General features: G+C 37.6%; 1 protein-coding gene across 1 annotated transcript in view; it reads left to right on the forward strand.

Annotated features, from left to right (window-relative positions):
• The window catches only part of mcoln1a (mucolipin TRP cation channel 1a), a 44322-nt gene that overhangs the window by 12677 nt on the left and 10541 nt on the right, over window positions 1-21104 (forward strand). The window contains exons 2-11 of the mRNA XM_062027035.1: window positions 6026-6303; window positions 6374-6541; window positions 10978-11134; window positions 13754-13835; window positions 14055-14151; window positions 14245-14344; window positions 15970-16076; window positions 16146-16295; window positions 16370-16471; window positions 20264-20386. Of these exons, the coding sequence (XP_061883019.1) occupies window positions 6026-6303; window positions 6374-6541; window positions 10978-11134; window positions 13754-13835; window positions 14055-14151; window positions 14245-14344; window positions 15970-16076; window positions 16146-16295; window positions 16370-16471; window positions 20264-20386 (1364 nt within the window). The remainder of the gene's footprint in view (window positions 1-6025; window positions 6304-6373; window positions 6542-10977; window positions 11135-13753; window positions 13836-14054; window positions 14152-14244; window positions 14345-15969; window positions 16077-16145; window positions 16296-16369; window positions 16472-20263; window positions 20387-21104) is intronic.

The raw sequence follows: 21104 nt of genomic DNA on the forward strand, positions 1-21104 counted from the left end.
ATGACGTTAATAACGTCATCATTCATAATGGTTATTACGGCCATTTTCCATATGTAAACAATGTCGGTTCTCGAGAGAAAGGACGCTTTACGAGTAAAAGAAATTGTTAAACATGTCAAAAATAAGTTCCGATGGGACTGGATGGAAAGGGAAATCACTGATACTGTTGGGAAGAAGAAAGTTACGACTTTGTTCGGTGATTTTATTCGGAAAATCGATCGTCCCGGAAAGGTTTTGTGCAAGTGGTGTCATGATAATATTGACTATGGATCACAAGGTTTCAAGGCTTTGGAAGTACATGCGAAACGCCAAAAACATATGAAACAACTTGAAGCAAGGAAAACGAACTTTTCACTAGCTGGTACTTTTGGATGTCAACCGAAAGTGAGCAAACCTTACGGACTTCATCTTTTGTTTACATCGACAACTGTCGTAGACATGGAGAGGAAAGATCCACCCACTTCAGTTGCAGACAGGGTTGTTAATAATGAGGTAAGCTAAAAAATATTTGCTTGTGAAATACGCATGTTTGTTTTAAATATTAACCAATTATTGCTTTGCGAAATATAAATGGGTTTTTCTAAAAATAAAAAGCCACGTGAAAATATATTATGAAATTACAGAAATTCAAAGAGTCGCATTATTGATTCCAGTTAACAATTTATTTGAAATAAATTTGCATATAATACTATTTTGTAATAGTAAGTTCTTATGTAGTCTCTTGAAACTATTGTCAGTGGTGTAACAATCTTGGAGGTAAATATTTTCACACTTGTTTCATGCAATATGTCAGTGTCCTCACATTATTATTATTTCCTATTTTCAAATATGAGTAAACAATACTAAACATGTTTAATTATTTTCATAAATGTATATCCTATTTTGGCGAAAAGAATGAAATGTTTACATTACACTACATTACATGAACTGAAGTAATGTGGTAATACTGTAAATAAACTGTAGATAATAACACTGATCCATGTGACTCCTGTGGATGTGAAATGAACACAAGATGTAAATATTAGTGACTAAATACTGTTGGGACTGAACCATATACAGTGATTCATTAGGATAATTGGGTTATGTATGTTCTATTAATGATGTTTTCATGTCTTTAAACACTAAAATATTTTCTTCAAATGGTGCTGTCTTTGTTAATTTTAGCATGTTAAATTGGTGAAAAACCTGGACCTGGCTGGGGGCCTTCGTCCCCCAGATCCCCGGAAATGTTTTCAGTCTTTTTCATTGTGGTAAAATCACATGCCTGTTGATGACACATTCCAGCTGTGTCCCCTAAATTTGACAGCAACAAGTGAACGACTACATCCTGAAGGCACTGTAGCAAGCTAGCAGTTAAAACAGACCTCCAAAGAGCAAAGCCACTTCTAAGTGAGCCATCCTCGCCTCCACGGCGGCAAATAAACTAGGTTTCTTACAAGTAACATTATCACTGGAGGGCGAGAAATAGCTAAACATTCTATGCTACGCGCCACAAGAGGATACAATAAGGTATGCTAACCGGCACCGCTAAGCTAGAGCTTTTCAATGTCAACAGAGGTGGGCGTACCGATACAAATATCGAGAGTAGCGACACCAAGTGTAGTATCAATATACTACAGTGATTAGGTTGATATTTTTTGCTGTCACAAAATAGCGTCATTGTTTACAAACTCAGCAAATAAGTCCCTGGACACAGGAAGGCTTTAAGGGCTAAATCCAAATATTTGAAATCAGAGGCAATCGTAGTAAATTATTAAAATATTTAATTGATATTGTTACATCAACATCCTGTGTTTTTGTCTGATGATTATTGTCATCAAAAATGTAATCATTCAATGGTCATAAAAATTTCAATTATCAGTATCCGCATTTTTAACCTTTTTGAAGAAAATGTAACAGCCTTGTAACGCGTTTTGAAATGGTTCTATTGTCATTTTTATACCAAATAATATGTATATGGTATCGTATCGCACATCCCTATTAGAAACTATAATTGAGATGACCCTGAATTTTCCAGATTTTTTTTTAGATACATCCAAGACAAACAAAAGCATGCAACGCTGTCATGATCCCGCTTTGTTTGCTATTTTCTTGTGTTTTGGATTATTTTGGACCATTTCCTGTACTGGTGCTCTTATTTCGGTTATACTTCCAGCTGGAATCCTTGTTTTGGTGCCCTTTCACTTTCTGTTCTGTTTCTTGCCAGCACACTTTGCAGACTATTTAGTGTCACCTGTTGCCCCTTGTCAGTACTGGATTATTGCTTTGCGTCAGCATTGCATGAGTAGCTGATAGTTTATATGCTCCCAGTTCAGAGCTTTATTCCGTGGTCCAAAGGTCCGTCCACGATTGTGAGAAGCTTTCTGTTCCCCAATAAAGGGACCTTTTATCTAAGGCAGGGTGATATGATAACTGTATCATGATATCAATGTTGTTTATCAGTCGATATCGATAATTATTGATATTGTCTGTGACCTATCAATTATAAGGACCAGGAGAAAATTATATTAAATGTATTTTATTTAAAATGTAACCTTCTTCTTCCTAAAATATGTAAAGGAGACTGATCTCCGGCTTGGCCCGGATTGAGACGTGATTGAATTGTTGTGGATTGATGAGCCTTTTGTTTGCTTTTGTGTATTGCTGCACCATGTTAAGGCCATTCGGAAGTGCAGTTGTCTGTGGTTTTGTATCAATATTTGCTCGTACTTATTTGACTGATTTTTATTTAATCCCTTATTTATTTGTCAAATTTTTTGGATGGGGGCGAAGAACTTTTGATTTGTATTGTATTGAATTTCTGTTAATTGTTTTGTTAAACAAAATTCAATAAACATTTTTTTAAAAATAACAATAATAACCTTCCTCAGCTATCAAGGCAGAAAGGAAAGGACATGTCAACACAAGTATAGGAAATCACATTGATTACTTAACAATAACCTCTTAAAATTAAGGTGCAAAAATAATAAATATGTATGGAATGCCTAATAAAGTGTACCAAAAAATTGTGAAAATGTAAGAAGAGAAAGCTGAGAAGAACTATTTTCTTCAGGTTTAATGCCAGGAAGCTGTGCTCCTAAGGTGGTGTGGTGTTACTTGTCTTGGTGGGGACAAGCCTTGCATCATTTACAGACCACATTGGTCTGACTGCGGCCCGTTTTTAAAAAATTCAAAAACTGCCGTACTGTGTCGAGTTGACTTTTCCTGTTTTATCAACAATCTTTTCGCTGTCTCTCTCGTCTCACCCCATGTAAAGAATCAACCGTGAGACAGCAAGATGGTGCAACCAAACTTGATAGTTGATACTGTTAGTCTTACCTGACTTCCTGCATTGTTCGGTTACCCTTTGTTCATGCAACCAACGTTGCATGACAACTTCCGGTTTCTTCTGACAAAGAAGAAAAATAAATTACAGAAGGTTTTTTTTCAAATGCATTTTTATTTGATATCAATTCTACCTGCACTTCACCTGGCGTCTCTGCATCTTGGGTCACGCCAACAGCCGACTTGTGGTTCCATGACACACAATGCACTTTATTTTTGTATAGCACATTCTGCAAACAAAGACAATAACTATAAAGAAATAAAATCCATAAATAGTCAATTATATTTTAACTCTACCAGTTACTGTTAACACAATAAAAGCTAGTAAAATCAAATAAGAGCAATGCATTTAAAACAGCAATTAAAGACACTTAAGAAAGTTAAAGAAAATCAGTTAAACAACTAGTAGTAGATTGTAAAAAATAAAAAAGGATTATTAACTGTTTGACAGTTGTTTGCTGACTCTGCTTCATTGATGACCATTATTTTTACATTGGATAACTTGATACCACAATCAATGAGACACCTTTTTCCAGTGGGTCTCTGTGTTGTAGCTGCATCTTCTCAGGTCTTGGTTTGAGTGAGTGACAGAAAGAAACGCTCCGACTTGCTTTTCTGGTAACCTCCTGGTTTGCATGTGTAAGTGACGTCTAGACCAGTGTTTTTCAACCTTTTTTGAGCCAAGGCACATTTTTTTCATTCAAAAAAAATGCGGAGGCACGCCGCTAGCAGAAAACATTAAAAAATGAAACTCAGTAGCCGATATTGACAGTAAAAAGTTGTTGTCATAATTGTTGGATATGAATTTAAACCATAACCTACCATGCATCACTGTAGCTCTTGTCTCAAAGTAGGTGTACTGTCACGACCTGTCACATCACGCCGTGACTTATTTTGAGTTTTTTGGTGTTTTCCTGTGTGTAGAGTTTTAGTTCTTGTCTTGCGCTCCTGTTTTAGCGGCTTTTCCTGTTTTGTCGGTATTTTCCTGTTTCATGTCTTCCTTTGAGCGCTATTCCCCACACCTGCTTTGTTTTAGCAATCAATACTATTTAAGTTGTTGCTATCCTTCTTTGTGGGTACATTGTTGACTGTCATGTCATGTACGGATGTACTTTGTGGACGCCGTCTCTGCTCCACACGCTGTAAGTCTTTGCTGTCGTCCAGCATTCTGCTTTTGTTTACTTTGCAATTAAGAATATTTCAATTGATCCTTTTTCTACCTTGGTTGTCGGGACATTGTTTGTTGATGCTGCTGTTATCTGGTGACTACAGACAATCTTTTTCATGCCGCACTCTAGTACGCTCCTACTTTGTGGACGCCGTCTGCTCCACATTTCATAGTCATTATTTTTTGCTGCGTTCCATCATTTTGTTTTATGTCTTGTCATAGTCTGGCCGGTTCAAGCACTTCCCTTCTGCTATAGCCTTCTGTTTTTGCTTGTTTAATTAATTAATACCCCTTTTTACTTTACGCTCGATCATCTGCATCCCTAAAATCACGACAACCTCGGGCGTCTCCCATGACGCACCGTTTGACATCCTAAGCTTCAATGACTTTTCTTAGCGGCATTCACCTTTTGTTTATTTTTGGTTTAAGCGTTAGATTACTTTTTATCTGCATATTGTGATCACGACAAACCATGTTCCCGACATCTACAAAGCAATTAGCTACCTGCTGCCACCTACTGATATGGAAGAGTATTACACGGTTTCCCTCTGCCGAGCTATAGACAGCACCGACACTCAACAACGGCACATTATTTGCGGATTATAATTATAATAAAAAATATAATATAATAATAATTAGGGATGTCCGATAATAGCTTTTTTACCGATATCCGATATTCCGATATTGTCCAACTCTTAATTACCGATACCAATATCAACCGATACCGATATATACAGTCGTGGAATTAACACATTATGCCTAATTTGGACAACCAGGTATGATGAAGATAAGGTCCTTTTTTTTTAAATTTATAAAATAAAATAATATAAATGAATTAAAACCATTTTCTTAAACAAAAAAGAACGTAAAACAATATAAAAACAGTTACATAGAAACTAGTAATGAATGAAAATAAGTAAAATTAACTGTTAAAGGTTAGTACTATTAGTGGACCAGCAGCACGCACAATCATGTGTGCTTACGGACTGTATCCCTTGCAGACTGTATTGATATATATTGATATATATAGTAGGAACCGGAATATTAATAACAGAAGGAAACAACCCTTTTGTGTGAATGAGTGTAAATGGGGGAGGGAGGTTTTTTGGGTTGGTGCACTAATTGTAAGTGTATCTTGTGTTTTTTATGTTGATTTAATAAAAAAAATAAAAATAAAATAAAATAACGATACTGATAATTTAAAAAAACGATACCGATAATTTCCGATATTACATTTTAAAGCATTTATCGTTCAATAATATCGGCTGGCCGATATTATCGGACATCTCTAATTATAATTAAAAATATTTTTAACCCAAATAGGTGAAATTACATAACACCAGACAATATCTCAAGGCACACTAGTGTGCCGCGGGACAGTGGTTGAAAAACACTGGTCTAGACCGTCAATACAAGATGGGTCAATACGGGTTTAGATCTGGTTGTAACTTGGATCGTACTACCTTGAATTCCGCTGGGTTATGGGTAAATGTTCAGTTCTAGGCAGAGAACTAAAGGCCCTTATTCTTCCAGAACGTGAAAGCCTCTCCTGCTCGGCCAGGCAATATGGGTCCACAGACAGCAGCGGCGAGCACGACAACCCCGCCGCCAACCACTGCAACAACCATAGCAACCACGGGTTTCCCGCCGCGACAGCTGGGCACTGGGTCGGCGCCGACCAAGGGGAAGAGGCCATCCGCAGGAAGTTGAAGTACTTCTTCATGAGCCCCTGCGATAAATACCACGCCAAGGGCCGGAAGCCTTACAAGCTGATCCTGCAGCTGCTCAAGATCATCATCGTCACCGCTCAGGTACCGCCTGTGTAGCATCCGTCACTGCTCCTCTTCTCTTCTTTGACCCGCCCGCTTCCTCTCTTGGCAGTTGGTACTGTTTGGCCTCAGTAACCAGGTGGTGGTGATGTTCAAGGAGGAGAACACCATGACTTTTAAGCACCTATTCCTCAAAGACTTCGATGACTCCTCCGACAGCGATTTGTCCGTGTACACACAACAAGATGTTTACGAACACATCTTCTATTCCGTCGAGCAGGTACGTCCATACTCGGAATGTCACAATATGAACATTTCATATCACGGTTATTGTCACCAAAATGATCACGGTTATTCTTATTATCGCAGTATTGTTGAATGTGCTCAAAAAGTACTCATTTACACTTACAACCCAGTTTTATAAAAAAAAAATACAATATATATATAGCCACACAATATACTTTCTTGACAGAAGAAATATGATATGTATTAATGTTGTTCTGGTTACTTAAGAAGCATATTATTTTAATTGAGTGTTTAAATATGATTAAACCGGAAGGTTTAATGTGTACAATTGAATATCTTAGTTGCTCAGACAGTAATGTATTTATATGAATTTAGATTGGAGTATTTTGTTTTTTAATGGCGAAAGACGTTAATGTCTCTTGTTTTCATGTTAGCATTCATGCTACCTAGCACTAGCTTGCTTCTCCAGTAAATGAGAAGTGTCACCTGTCCGTCAGATTATCAGTGTTTTCCGATAATTCTGATTTTAAAAAGGTAATAGTAACTGTAAGATGTTTTACCACTGTTGTCATTATACCGTCATAATTATTAAAATTCCAAATTATGAGATAAAAAGTCATAATTATTGTCAATATGTCAAAAAAGCAAATGAACAAATGTTTTTTGTTTTTTTTAAGTCATAATTATGAGATAAAAACTCAGAATAATCAGATAAGAAAGTCAAAAACATGCCATTAAAAGTCATAATTATGAGATAAACAGGCAAAATAATGAGATAAAAAGTTAAAATTATGTCATAAAAAGTCACAATTATGAGATAAGAAAAAGTCAAAATGATGCCATAAAAAGTCAGAGATTTAAAAAAAAAAAGTCAAAATTATGCCATAAAAACTCAGAATTAGATTTTTTTAAAAGTCATAATTATGAGATAGGAAAGTTGAAATGATGGGATAAAAAAGTCAATAATATGAGTGAAAAACTCATATTTATGAGATTAAAAATCAAAATTATGATAGAAAAAAGTCATAATTACAAGTTAAAAAGTCATATTCATGAGATAAAAAGTCATAATTATGAGATAAAAGTCAAAATTATGAGATAAAAAAGTCATGATTATTAGGGTTGTGAATCTATGGGCACCACACGATTTGATTCAGAATCGATTCTAGATTTAAAACAATTCTCGATACATAATCAATTATTTTTAATAACATTGGGTGCCAGTTCTATGATTAACTACATTCCTCCATAAGAAGTCAGTCATTCCACAAAAAGGCAAAATTATGAGATAAAGTCAAAAATGTGCCATAAAAAGTTATAATTATCAGATAAAAAGTCATAATTATGAGATAAGAAAGTTGAAATTATGATATAAAAAGTCATAATTATGAGTTAAAATCGTATATTTATGAGATAAAAAATCTGAATTATGAGATAGAAAGTTGAAATTATGAGTTAAAAGTCATAATTACAAGTTAGAAAGTCCTTCGTGAGATAAAAAGTCATAATTATAAAATTAAAAAGTAGAAATTATGAGATAAGAAAGTCATAATTATTTGGCCTGTGAATCTTTGGGGACCACACGATTCGATTCTTGGGGGTAACGATATGATTTAGAATCAATTCTAGATTTAATACGATTTTCGATACATAATACATACTTTTTCAATAACATTGTGTGCCAGTTTTATGATGAACTACATTCCTCCCTAGAATAGAAAAAGAGCTTTGATAAATTGTTGTATCACTTACTTATCTGTACAGCAAATATGGGCGTCTACATCAACAATAGGATTTGTCTGGCTGGAAAAGACAGATAAAAAAATAATATTAAGAAGAAGAAGCATCGCGATTCATTTGAAAATCAATTTTTTGTGACACTCCTAATAATCTTGGTTTAAAAAATCTAAATTATGAGATAAGAAAGTCAGAATTATGAGATTAAAAGTCATAATTATAAGATAGAAAAAATATAAATTATGAGATAAGAAAGTCAGAATTATGAGATAGAAAATATCTAAATTATGAGATAAGAAAGTCAGAATTATGAGATAGAAACTATCTGAATTATGATATAAGAAAGTCCAAATTATGAGATAGAAAATATCTAAATTATGAGATAAGAAAGTCAGAATTATGAGATAAAAAGTTGTAATTATGAGATAAAAAGTTGTAATTATGAGATAAAGTCAGAATTATGAGATAGAAAAAATCTAAATTATGAGATAAGAAAGTCATGATTGTAAATTAAAAAGTCGTAATTATGAGGTAAGAAAGTCAAAATTATGAGATACAAAAAATCTAAATTATGAGATAAGAAAGTCAGAATTATGAGATAGAAAATATCTAAATTATGAGATAAGAAAGTCAAAATTATGAGATTAGAAGTTGTAATTATGAGATAAAAAGTTGTAATTATGAGATAAAGTCAGAATTATGAGATAGAAAAAATCTAAATTATGAGATAAGAAAGAAATGATTGTAAATTAAAAAGTCTTAATTATGAGGTAAGAAAGTCAAAATTATGAGATACAAAAAATCTAAATTATGAGATAAGAAAGTCATGATTATAAATTAAAAAGTCCGAATTATGAAATAAGAAAGTCAGAATTATGAGATAGAAAAAATCTAAATTATGAGATAAGAAAGTCATGTTTGTAAATTAAAAAGTTGTAATTATGAGGTAAGAAAGTCAAAATTATGAGATACAAAAAAATCTTTTAAATTATGAGGTAAGAAAGTCAGAATTATGAGATGGAAAAAATCTAAATTATGAGATAAGAAAGTCAGAATTATGAGATAGAAACAATCTAAATTATGAGATAAGAAAGTCATGATTATAAATTAAAAAGTCCAAATTATGAGATAAGAAAGTCAGAATTATGAGATAAAAAGTCGTAATTATGAGATAAGAAAGTCAGAATTATGAGATAGAAAAAATCTAAATTATGAGATGAGAAAATCAGAATTATGAGATAGAAAAAAATTTAAATTATGAGATAAGAAAGTCATGATTATAAATTAAAAAGTCCAAATTATAAGATAAGAAAGTAATGATTATAAATTTAAAAGTCCAAAATTATGAGATAAGAAAGTCATGATTATGAATTAAAAAGTCCAAATTATGAGATAAGAAAGTCATGATTATAAATTAAAAAGTCCAAATTATGAAATAAGAAAGTCATGATTATAAATTAAAAAGTCCGAATTATGAAATAAAAAAGTCAGAATTATGAGATATAAAAAATCTAAATTATGAGATAAGAAAGTCATGTTTGTAAATTAAAAAGTTGTAATTATGAGGTAAGAAAGTCAAAATTATGAGATACAAAAAAAATTTTTAAATTGTGAGGTAAGAAAGTCAGAATTATGAGATTGAAAAAAACTAAATTATGAGATAAGAAAGTCATAATTATGGGATAGAAAAAATCTAAATTATGAGATAAGAAAGTCATGATTATAAATTAAAAAGTCATAATTATGAGATAAGAAAGTCAGAATTATGAGATAGAAAAAAATCAAAATTATGAGATGAGAAAGTCAGAATTATGAGATAGAAAAAAATCTAAATTGTGAGATAAGAAATTCATGATTATAAATTAAAAAGTCCAAATTATGAGATAAGAAAGTCATGATTATAAATTAAAAAGTCCAAATTATGAGATAAAAAAGTCATGATTATAAATTAAAAAGTCCAAATTATGAGATAAGAAACTCATGATTATAAATTAAAAAGTCATAGTTATGAGATAGTACCTGAACTGCACTCTCACAATTTCCACTTTTTATCTCATAATTATGAATTTTTATCTCAAAATTTTGACTTTTTATTTCATAATTGACATTTTTTGATCTCATAATTATGATTAGGATTCGGCATTTTTTCCATAGATGTTCCTTATTTTCCAATGCCAACATTGTCAAGTGTAGATACAGTATGTCCCAGGGGTTATGAATGTCTAACATTTCAATTTCTACGTGCTCCTGGATCACAATGGAAGGTAACTGAGGTGTTTTACCTTCATTACAGTAAACAACATTTATTTTCCCCTCAGGAAATAATGGAAATAGAATGAATCTGTTGCCATCCTAAAATTTTGGTTAACTCTCCAGGCCATTCCCTGTTTGTCATACAAGTGTAAAAATAAGCTAACTGTTGATAATGATAAAACATGCATGTCCAAACTTGAACATGTGGTTGATTGGGAACCTCAAACAGTCATGCTGGGCAAAAGTATTGGGACAGTGTGAGCCCGCTTACTTGCAGTATATTTTATTTTCTACTTGCCATCATCTTCTCCTAACTGGCCAAAGAAAAAGCAAAACGCACACTTTGATGCGTGTCGAACTGCGGCCAAAGGAGGTGTGTTGAGTTTTGCAAAAAGAGGCATTGAAACCCAAAGAAAAAGCAAAAGATACAAAGGATTGCTGAAATGAAAAGCTGAATGTTTCCCCTCCTCCTGTGTGCAGTATCTGGCGCTACCGGAGACCACGGTGGGCCGCTATGCGTACGTCTACGGCATTGGCGTGAACGGCAGCGCGCTGTCACTTTGCCAGCAGTACTACAAGAGGGGCCGTATCGACCCGGCCAACGACACCTTCAATATCGACCCGCAAGTCATCACAGGTGCGCTCTTAGTTGTAGTTCCTGACTCCGGTGGCCAACTTTCCTGCATGTTGATGTACGGTATTAACCTTCAACATGGACACTTCCAATTAATGTAAACTCATTCCACATCATGTATCTAACATGAATGTCCTCATAATATTCTTTACTACATGATGATATTTTGCATGTGCACATTCCAGTCAGAGAAGTTACAGTATGTACTTTTCTTGTACTAATTCCTGCTCACATGATTGGGTTTGCCTGAGGTTACACTAATCTGACACTGCAAGAGGAAGTAAGTGCAACAAAGGGAACCCTATGTACAGTACACTACACTACACTACACTGCACTACACTACACTACACCACAGTACAGTACAATACACTACACTACTGTACAGTACACTACACTACAGTACAGTACACTACACCACTGTACAGTACAGTACACTACACTACAATACACTACACTACACTACAATACACTACACTACACTACTGTACAGTACACTACACTACACTACAATACACTACACTACTGTACAGTACACTACACTACAGTACAGTACACTACACCACAGTACAGTACACTACACTACACCACAGTACAGTACACTACAGTACACTACAATACACTACACTACAATACACTACACTACTGTACAGTACACTACACTGTACAGTACAATACAATACTTTACAGTAGAGTACAGTACAATACAATACAATACTTTACAGTACACCACAGTACAGTACACTACACCACAGTACAGTACACTACAGTACACTACACTACACCACAGTACAGTACACTACAGTACACTACTCTACAATACACTACACTACTGTACAGTACACTATACTACACTACAGTACAGTACACTACACTACATCACAGTACAGTACACTACGCTACAGTACAGTACAATACAATACTTAACAGTAGAGTACAGTACATTACAGTACACCACAGTACAGTACACTACACTACGATACACCACAGTACACTACACTACACTACATTGGAAGCTATTAGTGCCCCTAGCTTCCAGTACACTACACTATACTACAGTACAGTACAGTAGAGTACAGTACACTACAGTCACATGCAGACCGTCAGCAAGGACGGACAATCCCAAATTGTGTACATCTTTGTCGTGCGTATACCTAAATGTTATCATCAAGACCCCTGCGTTGTTTACAATTACAACAATTAAGAAATATATTATTATTTTGTATTTTTAATTGTGCACAATACTTCTTAAGGAGTTTTTTATGCTGCCGATTCATAAGTAATATCGGTCGATACCAATACCGATTACACGTATTTAACTGTAGATTTGTGATTATGGTGAGTGCTGTTTTCAGTGTAACAATATCAATGTAATATCTAGTTGCTCATTCTCTTTTATTACATACAATTGTTTGTACATGCCTATAATTGTACTCACTGTACCTTGAAGGTTTACAATTAAAACATGAATACAATTTATTATATTCATGTTAGCCTTTAAGATTGCTAGCTTTAGCGGCCCGAGCTGCCAGCTAGCGACTAGTGCACCTTTTTACCAGCTACCGATTAGGACTCTGGTGGCCAGCTAGCAATTACCACCCTATTTGCTAGCGAAGGATCAGGGGCCCTAGCTGCCAGTTAGCAATTAGTGGCCCTAGCTGCCAGCTAACGATTAACATGCTAGTGACCAGCTAGCGATTTGCGCACTTTTTGCCAGCATGCTATTAGCGGCCCTAGCTGACACTAGCGATTAGAACATTTGTGGCCAGCTAGTCATTAGTGTGCTAGTTGCTAGCTAGTGATTATCACGCTAGTGGCCAGCTAGCTTTGAGCACTCTCGAAGCCAGATAGCAATTATCGCTCTCATTTCCAGTTAGCGATTAGTAGCTTTGGCTGCCAGCTAACGATTAACACGCCAGTGGCCAGCTCGCGATTTGCGCACTTTTTGCCAGCATGCTATTAGCGGCCCTAGCTGACAGTTAGCGATTGGCACATAATTAGCCAGCTATTGATTAGTGTGCTAGTTGCTAGCTAGCAATTATCACGCAAGTGACCAGTAAGCGATTAGATCTACAGTTGCTATTTTGTGATAAGCTCGCTAGTGGCCTGTTAGAAATTAGTCGATTATTTGCCAAATAGCTATTAGTGCCCCTAGCTTCCAGATAGCAATTAGCACTCTAGTGGCCAGCTAGCAATTAGCACACTGTTTTCCAGCAAGCTATTAGTGGCCCTAGGTGGCTGATAGCGATTAGCACTCTAGTGGTTAGCTAGTGATTAGCGTTCTAGTTGGAAGCTAGCTATTAGCGACGCTATATTGTATAATTACAATATCTGAGTGTTACACAATAACCAAGTAACTTTAGGACCAGATTAATGGCAAACACAATTGTATACAAAATATTTAAGTAGGAGGCTCCTGCTCCTTCTCTCAGTCTTGTCAGTTTGGGGCCTGGAAAACGTTAAGGATCTCTGTTCAACAGTCAGTTCCATTCAATCAAGCAAATTCTTAACAATCAATGAATCGACTTTTGGATTAGTACGTCCATGCCATTCTTGTCCGAGATAATATCAGCCCAACAAGTATTTTCATCATTGATTTAACTTGACATTTCTTCTCTCCTCAGCCTGTGTCGGAGTGAACCCTCAGACGGCCCCCCCCTCCTCGCTGGCCGACTCCTACAAGAACTTTACACTCAAGTTCCACAAGTAAGGCTTCATTTTTCTCGCGGCTTCGACTTGGGCTCAGTGGAACGTCCTCCGTCACGGCAGTGATTGTATCTGGCGACATTCAACACCTTGTTTCCTCATCACTTGCGGCGCATGCACGCTCCCAACTCGTATGCTGACAAATTGTTTGGAGGCTGTCTGGAGTTGTCATCTTTGTGCGGACCCTCACTCAATTAGTGTTTGTGTTATTGTTGCAAGGTTCATCAATGTGACCATAGAGTTCCAGCTGAAGGCCATCAATCTGCAGACCATCATCAACAATGAGATCCCCGACTGCTACACATTTAACATAAAGGTGGGCTGAAATAATCGCTGAGTCATGTTTAATTGGCAGAAAGGTTGCCAGTCAAGAATGACACGATAGGAAATGTCTCTTTCTCCCGTGCAGATCGTGCTGGACAACAAGGCTCACAGCGGCAAAGTGAAGATACGACTAGAGAACGAGGTCTCCATCAAGGAGTGCAAAGACACCAGCGTCTCTGGACAGGGTGAGAATGAAGATGCACCATTCAAACACATCCAATTCTAGGGCTGGGTGAGAATCATTTAGACAAGGAGTGCCCAAAGTGGGGAAATTTGGCATGGCTTGCCGAAGGGTGGCTTCCCACTTCTTTTAAGCTCATATCAGATATCTACCGGATATCAGCAAGTATCGGATTGCATCTAAACTTTCCGATATAATCTCTGATACAAGCAGTCCTACAGCGAGTTTACTTGTGCACAACTGGACATCATCATCTTAAATGTCCTCCAATAGACACACAAGGTTGGTCTTTTCTTTTATTTCAGTCAAGGCATTCACAAACGATAAATATTGTAGACAATAGGCTACTAGAAGCTAGCACGGCTAGAGATAGGAACAGACTAGAGATGTCCGATAATGGCTTTTTTGCCGATATCCGATATCCCGATATTGTCCAACTCTTAATTACCGATTCTGATATCAACCGATACCGATATATACAGTCGTGGAATTAACACATTATTATGCCTAATTTTGTTGTGATGCCCCGCTGGATGCATTAAACAATGTAACAAGGTTTTCCAAAATAAATCAACTCAAGTTATGGAAAAAAATGCCAACATGGCACTGCCATATTTATTATTGAAGTCACAAAGTGCATTATTTTTTTTAACATGCCTCAAAACAGCAGCTTGGACATTTGGGACATGCTCTCCTTGAGAAAGCATGAGGAGGTTGAGGTGGGCGGCGTTGTGGGGGGGGGGGTTAGCGGGGGGTGTATATTGTAGCGTCCCTGAAGAGTTAGTGCTGCAAGGGGTTCTGGGTATTTCTTCTGTTGTGTTTATGTTGTGTTACGGTGCGGATGTTCTCCCGAAATGTGTTTGTCATTCTTGTTTGGTGTGGGTTCACAGTGTGGCGCATATTTGTAACAGTGTTAAAGTTGTTTATACGGTCACCCTCAGTGTGACCTGTATGGCTGTTGACCAAGTATTCACTTGTGTGTGTGAAAAGCGTACATATTATGTGACTGGGCCGGCCCAGGCAGTGCCTTTAAGGTTTATTGGCACTCTGTACTTCTCCCTACCTCCATGTACCACTCCGTACTGCGGCGTTTTAAAAAGTCATAAATTTTACTTTTAGAAACCGATACCGATAATTTCCGATATCACATTTCAAAGCATTTATCGGCCGATATTATCGGACATCTCTAGAACAGACCCAACAGAGTGACCCAAAGAGTCCTAGGCTGCCCACCAGCTCCCCGCCAATGTCTGCACGAATGAGCTAGACTCCGTCCAGGGCGACCGAATTGTCCACATCCAGCCAGGGCCCCGCGAACCCCATCCAACTCCGCAGCAACCCCCCCCCCCCCCCCCAGCAGCTTGTCTCCAGTGCAAAAACGGCCAAGGCTCCCCCGAGGCAGATCCAAAAGTCCCAAAGGCAAAAAACAGGGAAAACATCAAGAACACAAAGGAGGACACACATGAGCACAGAGCTCCTGCAACCAGCAGCCACGACAGCGGCGCCATCTTGAAGAAAAAAAAATAGTGATCATTATTTGATATTTCACTTTTAACTTGGCACTGAATAATGTAAAGGTCGTTCTATCTTTGATTTCTTGCTGATCTTTGTTTTGCTTTGACTCCCCAGCTGAGAATTACACTCGCTTGGCGTTCGATGTGGCCGTGGCTCTGGTGTGCACGCTGTCCTTACTGCTGTGCGGACGCTCCATCCTGCGAGGCGTCATATTGCAGCAGGTGAGCACCAGTGCTTTCTTTCTGTGTCTAACGGATACGAAACATATTGTTGGCGTGTGTGTTTGTCAGGAGTTTGTGCAGTTCTTTAAGGACGATTTGGATCGCAAAGTGTGCTGGGCTGACCGCATGGAGTTCATCAACGGGTGGTACATCCTCCTTATTGTCAGCGACATCCTCACCATCACCGGAAGTTTCATCAAAATTGGCATCGAATCGAAGGTGTGCTTCAGGTTTTCAGCAGTTTTTAATATTTTTGAGTTTATACGTCTAATTTTCTGTCTTCCTCCCGACAGAACATGTCCTCCTATGATCTATGTGGCATCCTGTTAGGGACTTCCACCCTCCTGGTTTGGGTGGGGGTCATTCGCTACCTCACCTTCTTCCAGAAGTACAACGTAAGACATACATGCCACTATGGGTGATGACTAGGGATGGGTACCAAATTGGGTACTTTTATAGGCACCGACCGAATTCCATCTGTACTACCGGGTATCGATTCACATAAAATCAAACGGTGCCATATTTCGATACCAATCCTCAGGGCTGTTGCGATTTTTTTAGCACCAACAGAGCAAGTGTGCTTGGCAGAAAACGCTAAAGCACAAAGTAAGGCTTCACTCTTTCAAAATGCGCTAGCTTGATTTTAATTTATACATTGGGTTTGTCTTTGACAGGCTACTATTAATGATTTTATTTTAAATGCCGATTTTAACACCTCCATAATTGGTAATAGGTACTACAACTAAGATCACCATATATAGAACGCACGCCAGTATTTAAGCCGCTAATATATTTTTACATATATTAACCGCACCGGACTATAAGCCGCAGATGTATACCGCTACGAAAGATTTTGTAAATGTTTATTTACATACCTTAATTGTTTCCAAACTACGCCTGTCACACGGCAGTAAAACAGCTAATCAAACAAAACTAGAGATGTCCGATAATATCGGACTGCCGATAATATCGGACTGCCGATATTATCGGCCGATAAATGCTTTAAAATGTAATATCGGAAATTATTGGTATCGGTTTGAAAAAGTAAAATGTATGACTTTTTAAAACGCCGCTGTACGGAGTGGTACACGGACGTAGGGAGAAGTACAGAGCAGTTGCGTCTCCCAGTCATACTTGCCAACCCTCACGATTTTCCCGGGAGACTCCCGAATTTCAGTGCCCCTCCCAAAAATCTCCCGGGGCAACCATTCTCCCGAATGTCTCCCAATTTCCACCTAGACAACAATATTGGGGCCGTGCCTTAAAGGCACTGCCTTTGCGTGCCGGCCCAATCACATAATATCTACGGCTTTTCACACAAGTGAATGCAAGGCATTCTTGGTCAACAGCCATACAGGTCACACTGAGGGTGGCCGTATAAACAACTTTAGCACTGTTACAAATATGTGCCACACTGTGAACCCACACCAAACAAGAATGACAAACACATTTCGGGAGAACATCCGCACCGTAACACAACATAAACACAACAGAACAAATACCCAGAACCCCTTGCAGCACTAACTCTTCCGGGACACTACAATATACTTGCTACTCCCTAAACCCCCCCCCCCCCCCCCACCCCCACCCACCCACCTCAACCCCGCCCACCTCAACCTCATGCTCTCTCAGGGAGAGCATGTCCCAAATTCCAAGCTGCTGTTTTGAGGCAGCACTAACTCTTGCGGGACGCTACAATATACATCCCCCGCTACCTCCTAACCCGCCCACCTCAACCTCCTCCAGGGAGAGCATGTCCCAAATTCCAAGCTGCTGTTTTGGGGCATGTTAAAAAAAATAATGCACTTTGTGACTTCAATAATAAATATGGCAGTGCCATGTTGGCATTTTTTTCCATAACATTGAGTTGATTTATTTTGGAAAACCTTGTTACATTGTTTAATGCATCCAGCGGGGCATCACAACAAAATTAAGCATAATAATGTGACTGTATATATCAGTATCGGTTGATATCGGAATCGGTAATTAAGAGTTGGACAATATCGGAATATCAGATATCGGCATAAAAGTCATTATCGGACATCTCTAAACAAAACAGAAGTCATCGTCATGGACCCACTAGCTTTGAAAGCTAGCTCTCCAATTAGCTAAACAGACTCAATAACTCCACTAACGTTTTGGTGAGTTAACGAAACTGAAACAATACAAATAGAATGCCATTGTAAGTTAATAATGCTGATACAGACACTTGTAAACATGATAGCATATTCGCAAATGCTAACGACGCTAGCTTGATTACATTACGATAGCACGTACAAATATGCATGACAACGCTCCTACAGACATGGGATGGTTTAGTAAGTATGAATAGTTTTAGTTGTAACTAGGGATGTCCGATAATGGCTTTTTGCCGATATCCGATATTCCGATATTGTCCAACTCTTTAATTACCGATACCGATATCAACCGATACCGATATCAACCGATATATGCAGTCGTGGAATTAACACATTATTATGCCTAATTTGGACAACCATGTATGGTGAAGATAAGGTACTTTTTTTAAAAAAATAAAAAATTAGATAACTAAATTAAAAACATTTTCTTGAATAAAAAAGAAAGTAAACCAATATAAAAACAGTTACATAGAAACTAGTAATTAATGAAAATGAGTAAAATTAACTGTTAAAGGTTAGTACTATTAGTGGACCAGCAGCACGCACAGTCATGTGTGCTTACAGACTGTATCCCTTGCAGACTGTATTGATATATATTGATATACCTGTATAATGTAGGAACCAGAATATTGATAACAGAAAGAAATGGGGGGAGGGAGGGTTTTTGGGTTGGTGCACTAATTGTAAGTGTATCTTGTGTTTATGTTGATTCAATAAAAAAAAAAAATAATAATAAAAACGATACAGATAATTAAAAAAAACGATACAGATAATTTCCGATATTACATTTTAACGCATTTATCGGCCGATAATATCGGCAGGCCGATATTATCGGACATCCCTAGTTGTAACAAACTGCTTGGAGTGATGAATGAAGAAATCTTTCGAGCAGAAACGCTATGGAATGCTTTCGGTTCAAAGAATGAAACAGTTAAGTTAAAGTTAAAGTACCAATGATTGTCACACACACACTAGGTGTGGCGTCAAACCCCGGCCGAGTCATACCAAAGACTATAAAAATGGGACCCATTACCTCCCTGCCTGGCACTCAGCATCAAGGGTTGGAATTGGGGGTTAAATCCCCAAAAATGATTCCCGGGTGCTCACTGCTCCCCTCACCACCCAGGGGGGTACAATGTCAACATGCAGTGAGTGAACTCGTCCAAAAGATGGCGCCATAGTACAAACAATTACACACCTTTTCAGTGTCTCTGTCAGTGTTCTATGAAAACTATTTGCTGAACACAAAACCTTATGGTCATTAACGAACAAAAATCCATAAATTAGCCACACCGTTTTATAAGCCGCAGGGTGCAAAGCGTAGGAAAAAAGTAGCAACTTACAATCCAGAAAATACGGTATTGTTACAGTCAAACAGCTGCTGTGTAATAAGCACAACACTTACAGTATGAACACTTTGCAGGGCGCAACATTACACATTCGGCTTTCTGGAAAAACTCACTTGCCAGTTAGACAACACAGATAGCCTATACAGTACTGCCATCTAATGTCTTGGAAGTGCAACTGCATTGCAAAGAAGAGTCAAGTGTAATCAGAAAACAAGATATAAAAGCTGGACAGTACAGTTTTCATAATGAGCTAATTTTTAAATGTTACTTTAAAAAATACAATTGTAATATCAAACAAATAATATTTCTTAACACACAAAAAAATACAGAAAATTGGTACCTTTTAAGTACCGGTATCGGTAATTGGTACCTTATAGATTCAAATGTGAAAAGCACACATCCCTTGGGACAACATGATTTAATTTGCATAATTGGTCGTGGTGTATGTGCACGTTATTGTAATGGATGCTGTCGGAGAAAGCAATAACATTCATGGTTAGGTATGGATTGTGTTACGATGCATGCCGCCACCTACTGGACGGGCTCCATTCGCAGCCAGTCCCATTAATGTCTGTTAATGTGCAATTCTATCTATCTGGGGCGGTCCAAATGTATTAGTGGCAGCCCGTCTCAGATAAATAAATGTGACTAAATACATTAATGACCTGACAACGCGTGTGACGTCTTTTCCCTCGACTAGATCCTGATTGTGACTCTTCGAGCAGCCTTTCCTAATGTCATCCGCTTCTGCTGCTGCGTGGCCGTCATCTACCTGGGCTACTGCTTCTGTGGTTGGATCGTCCTGGGACCATACCATGTCAAGGTGAGACGGTGCTCTGTTAAAAAGATTCTTATGATTACGGAATGGTGCCATCAACGTGGTGGCACACGGTTGGCGGTTCTCTCCGTGCTGGTGTGGCTTTTCTGCAGGTACTTCCTCCCGCAGCTCAAAAGGTTAGGTTCATCGGAGACTCTAAATCAGAGGTTTTGAACAAGGGTCCGTGACCCCCCGGTGGTCCGCGGAGGTACTGTGTGGAGATCGGGAAATCGACTTTATTTGTAATAGTTTTTTATATCCTCCAGGCAAATGTTTAAATACACACCAACACACTGTAAAGTAGTTTAGAAATAGCAGTGGCGTGGACACCATCCTCAATGTACCTTGCAAGTTTAAATCAAATTAATGAACAAATAATTATATTGTTGTATCCATGTTAGCATTTAGGATAGCTAGCTATGAGCGACGTTATGCTATATCATTTGAATACCTTAGTCTTGCACAATAATAACAAGGTACCTTTAGGACCAGTTTGATGTAAAACACAATTCTATACAGGATAAATAAGTAGGGGTCCCTGCTCCATCTCTACATCAGTTTGGGGGTTGTTGCGTCGACCAGCTCTTCCTCCCAGGGAATCTAAGTTACTGGTCAATCCCAAATTCTTTCGATGACATATATGCTGAGTAAGAAGGACCACCAAGACAGAATAGGAATATTATCAAGTTTTACTGAAATTTCAGGAGATCAGCCCACACCAATA

The sequence above is a fragment of the Entelurus aequoreus genome, linkage group LG18 (genome assembly GCF_033978785.1).
Source record: "Entelurus aequoreus isolate RoL-2023_Sb linkage group LG18, RoL_Eaeq_v1.1, whole genome shotgun sequence".
Classification (NCBI taxonomy): domain Eukaryota; kingdom Metazoa; phylum Chordata; class Actinopteri; order Syngnathiformes; family Syngnathidae; genus Entelurus; species Entelurus aequoreus.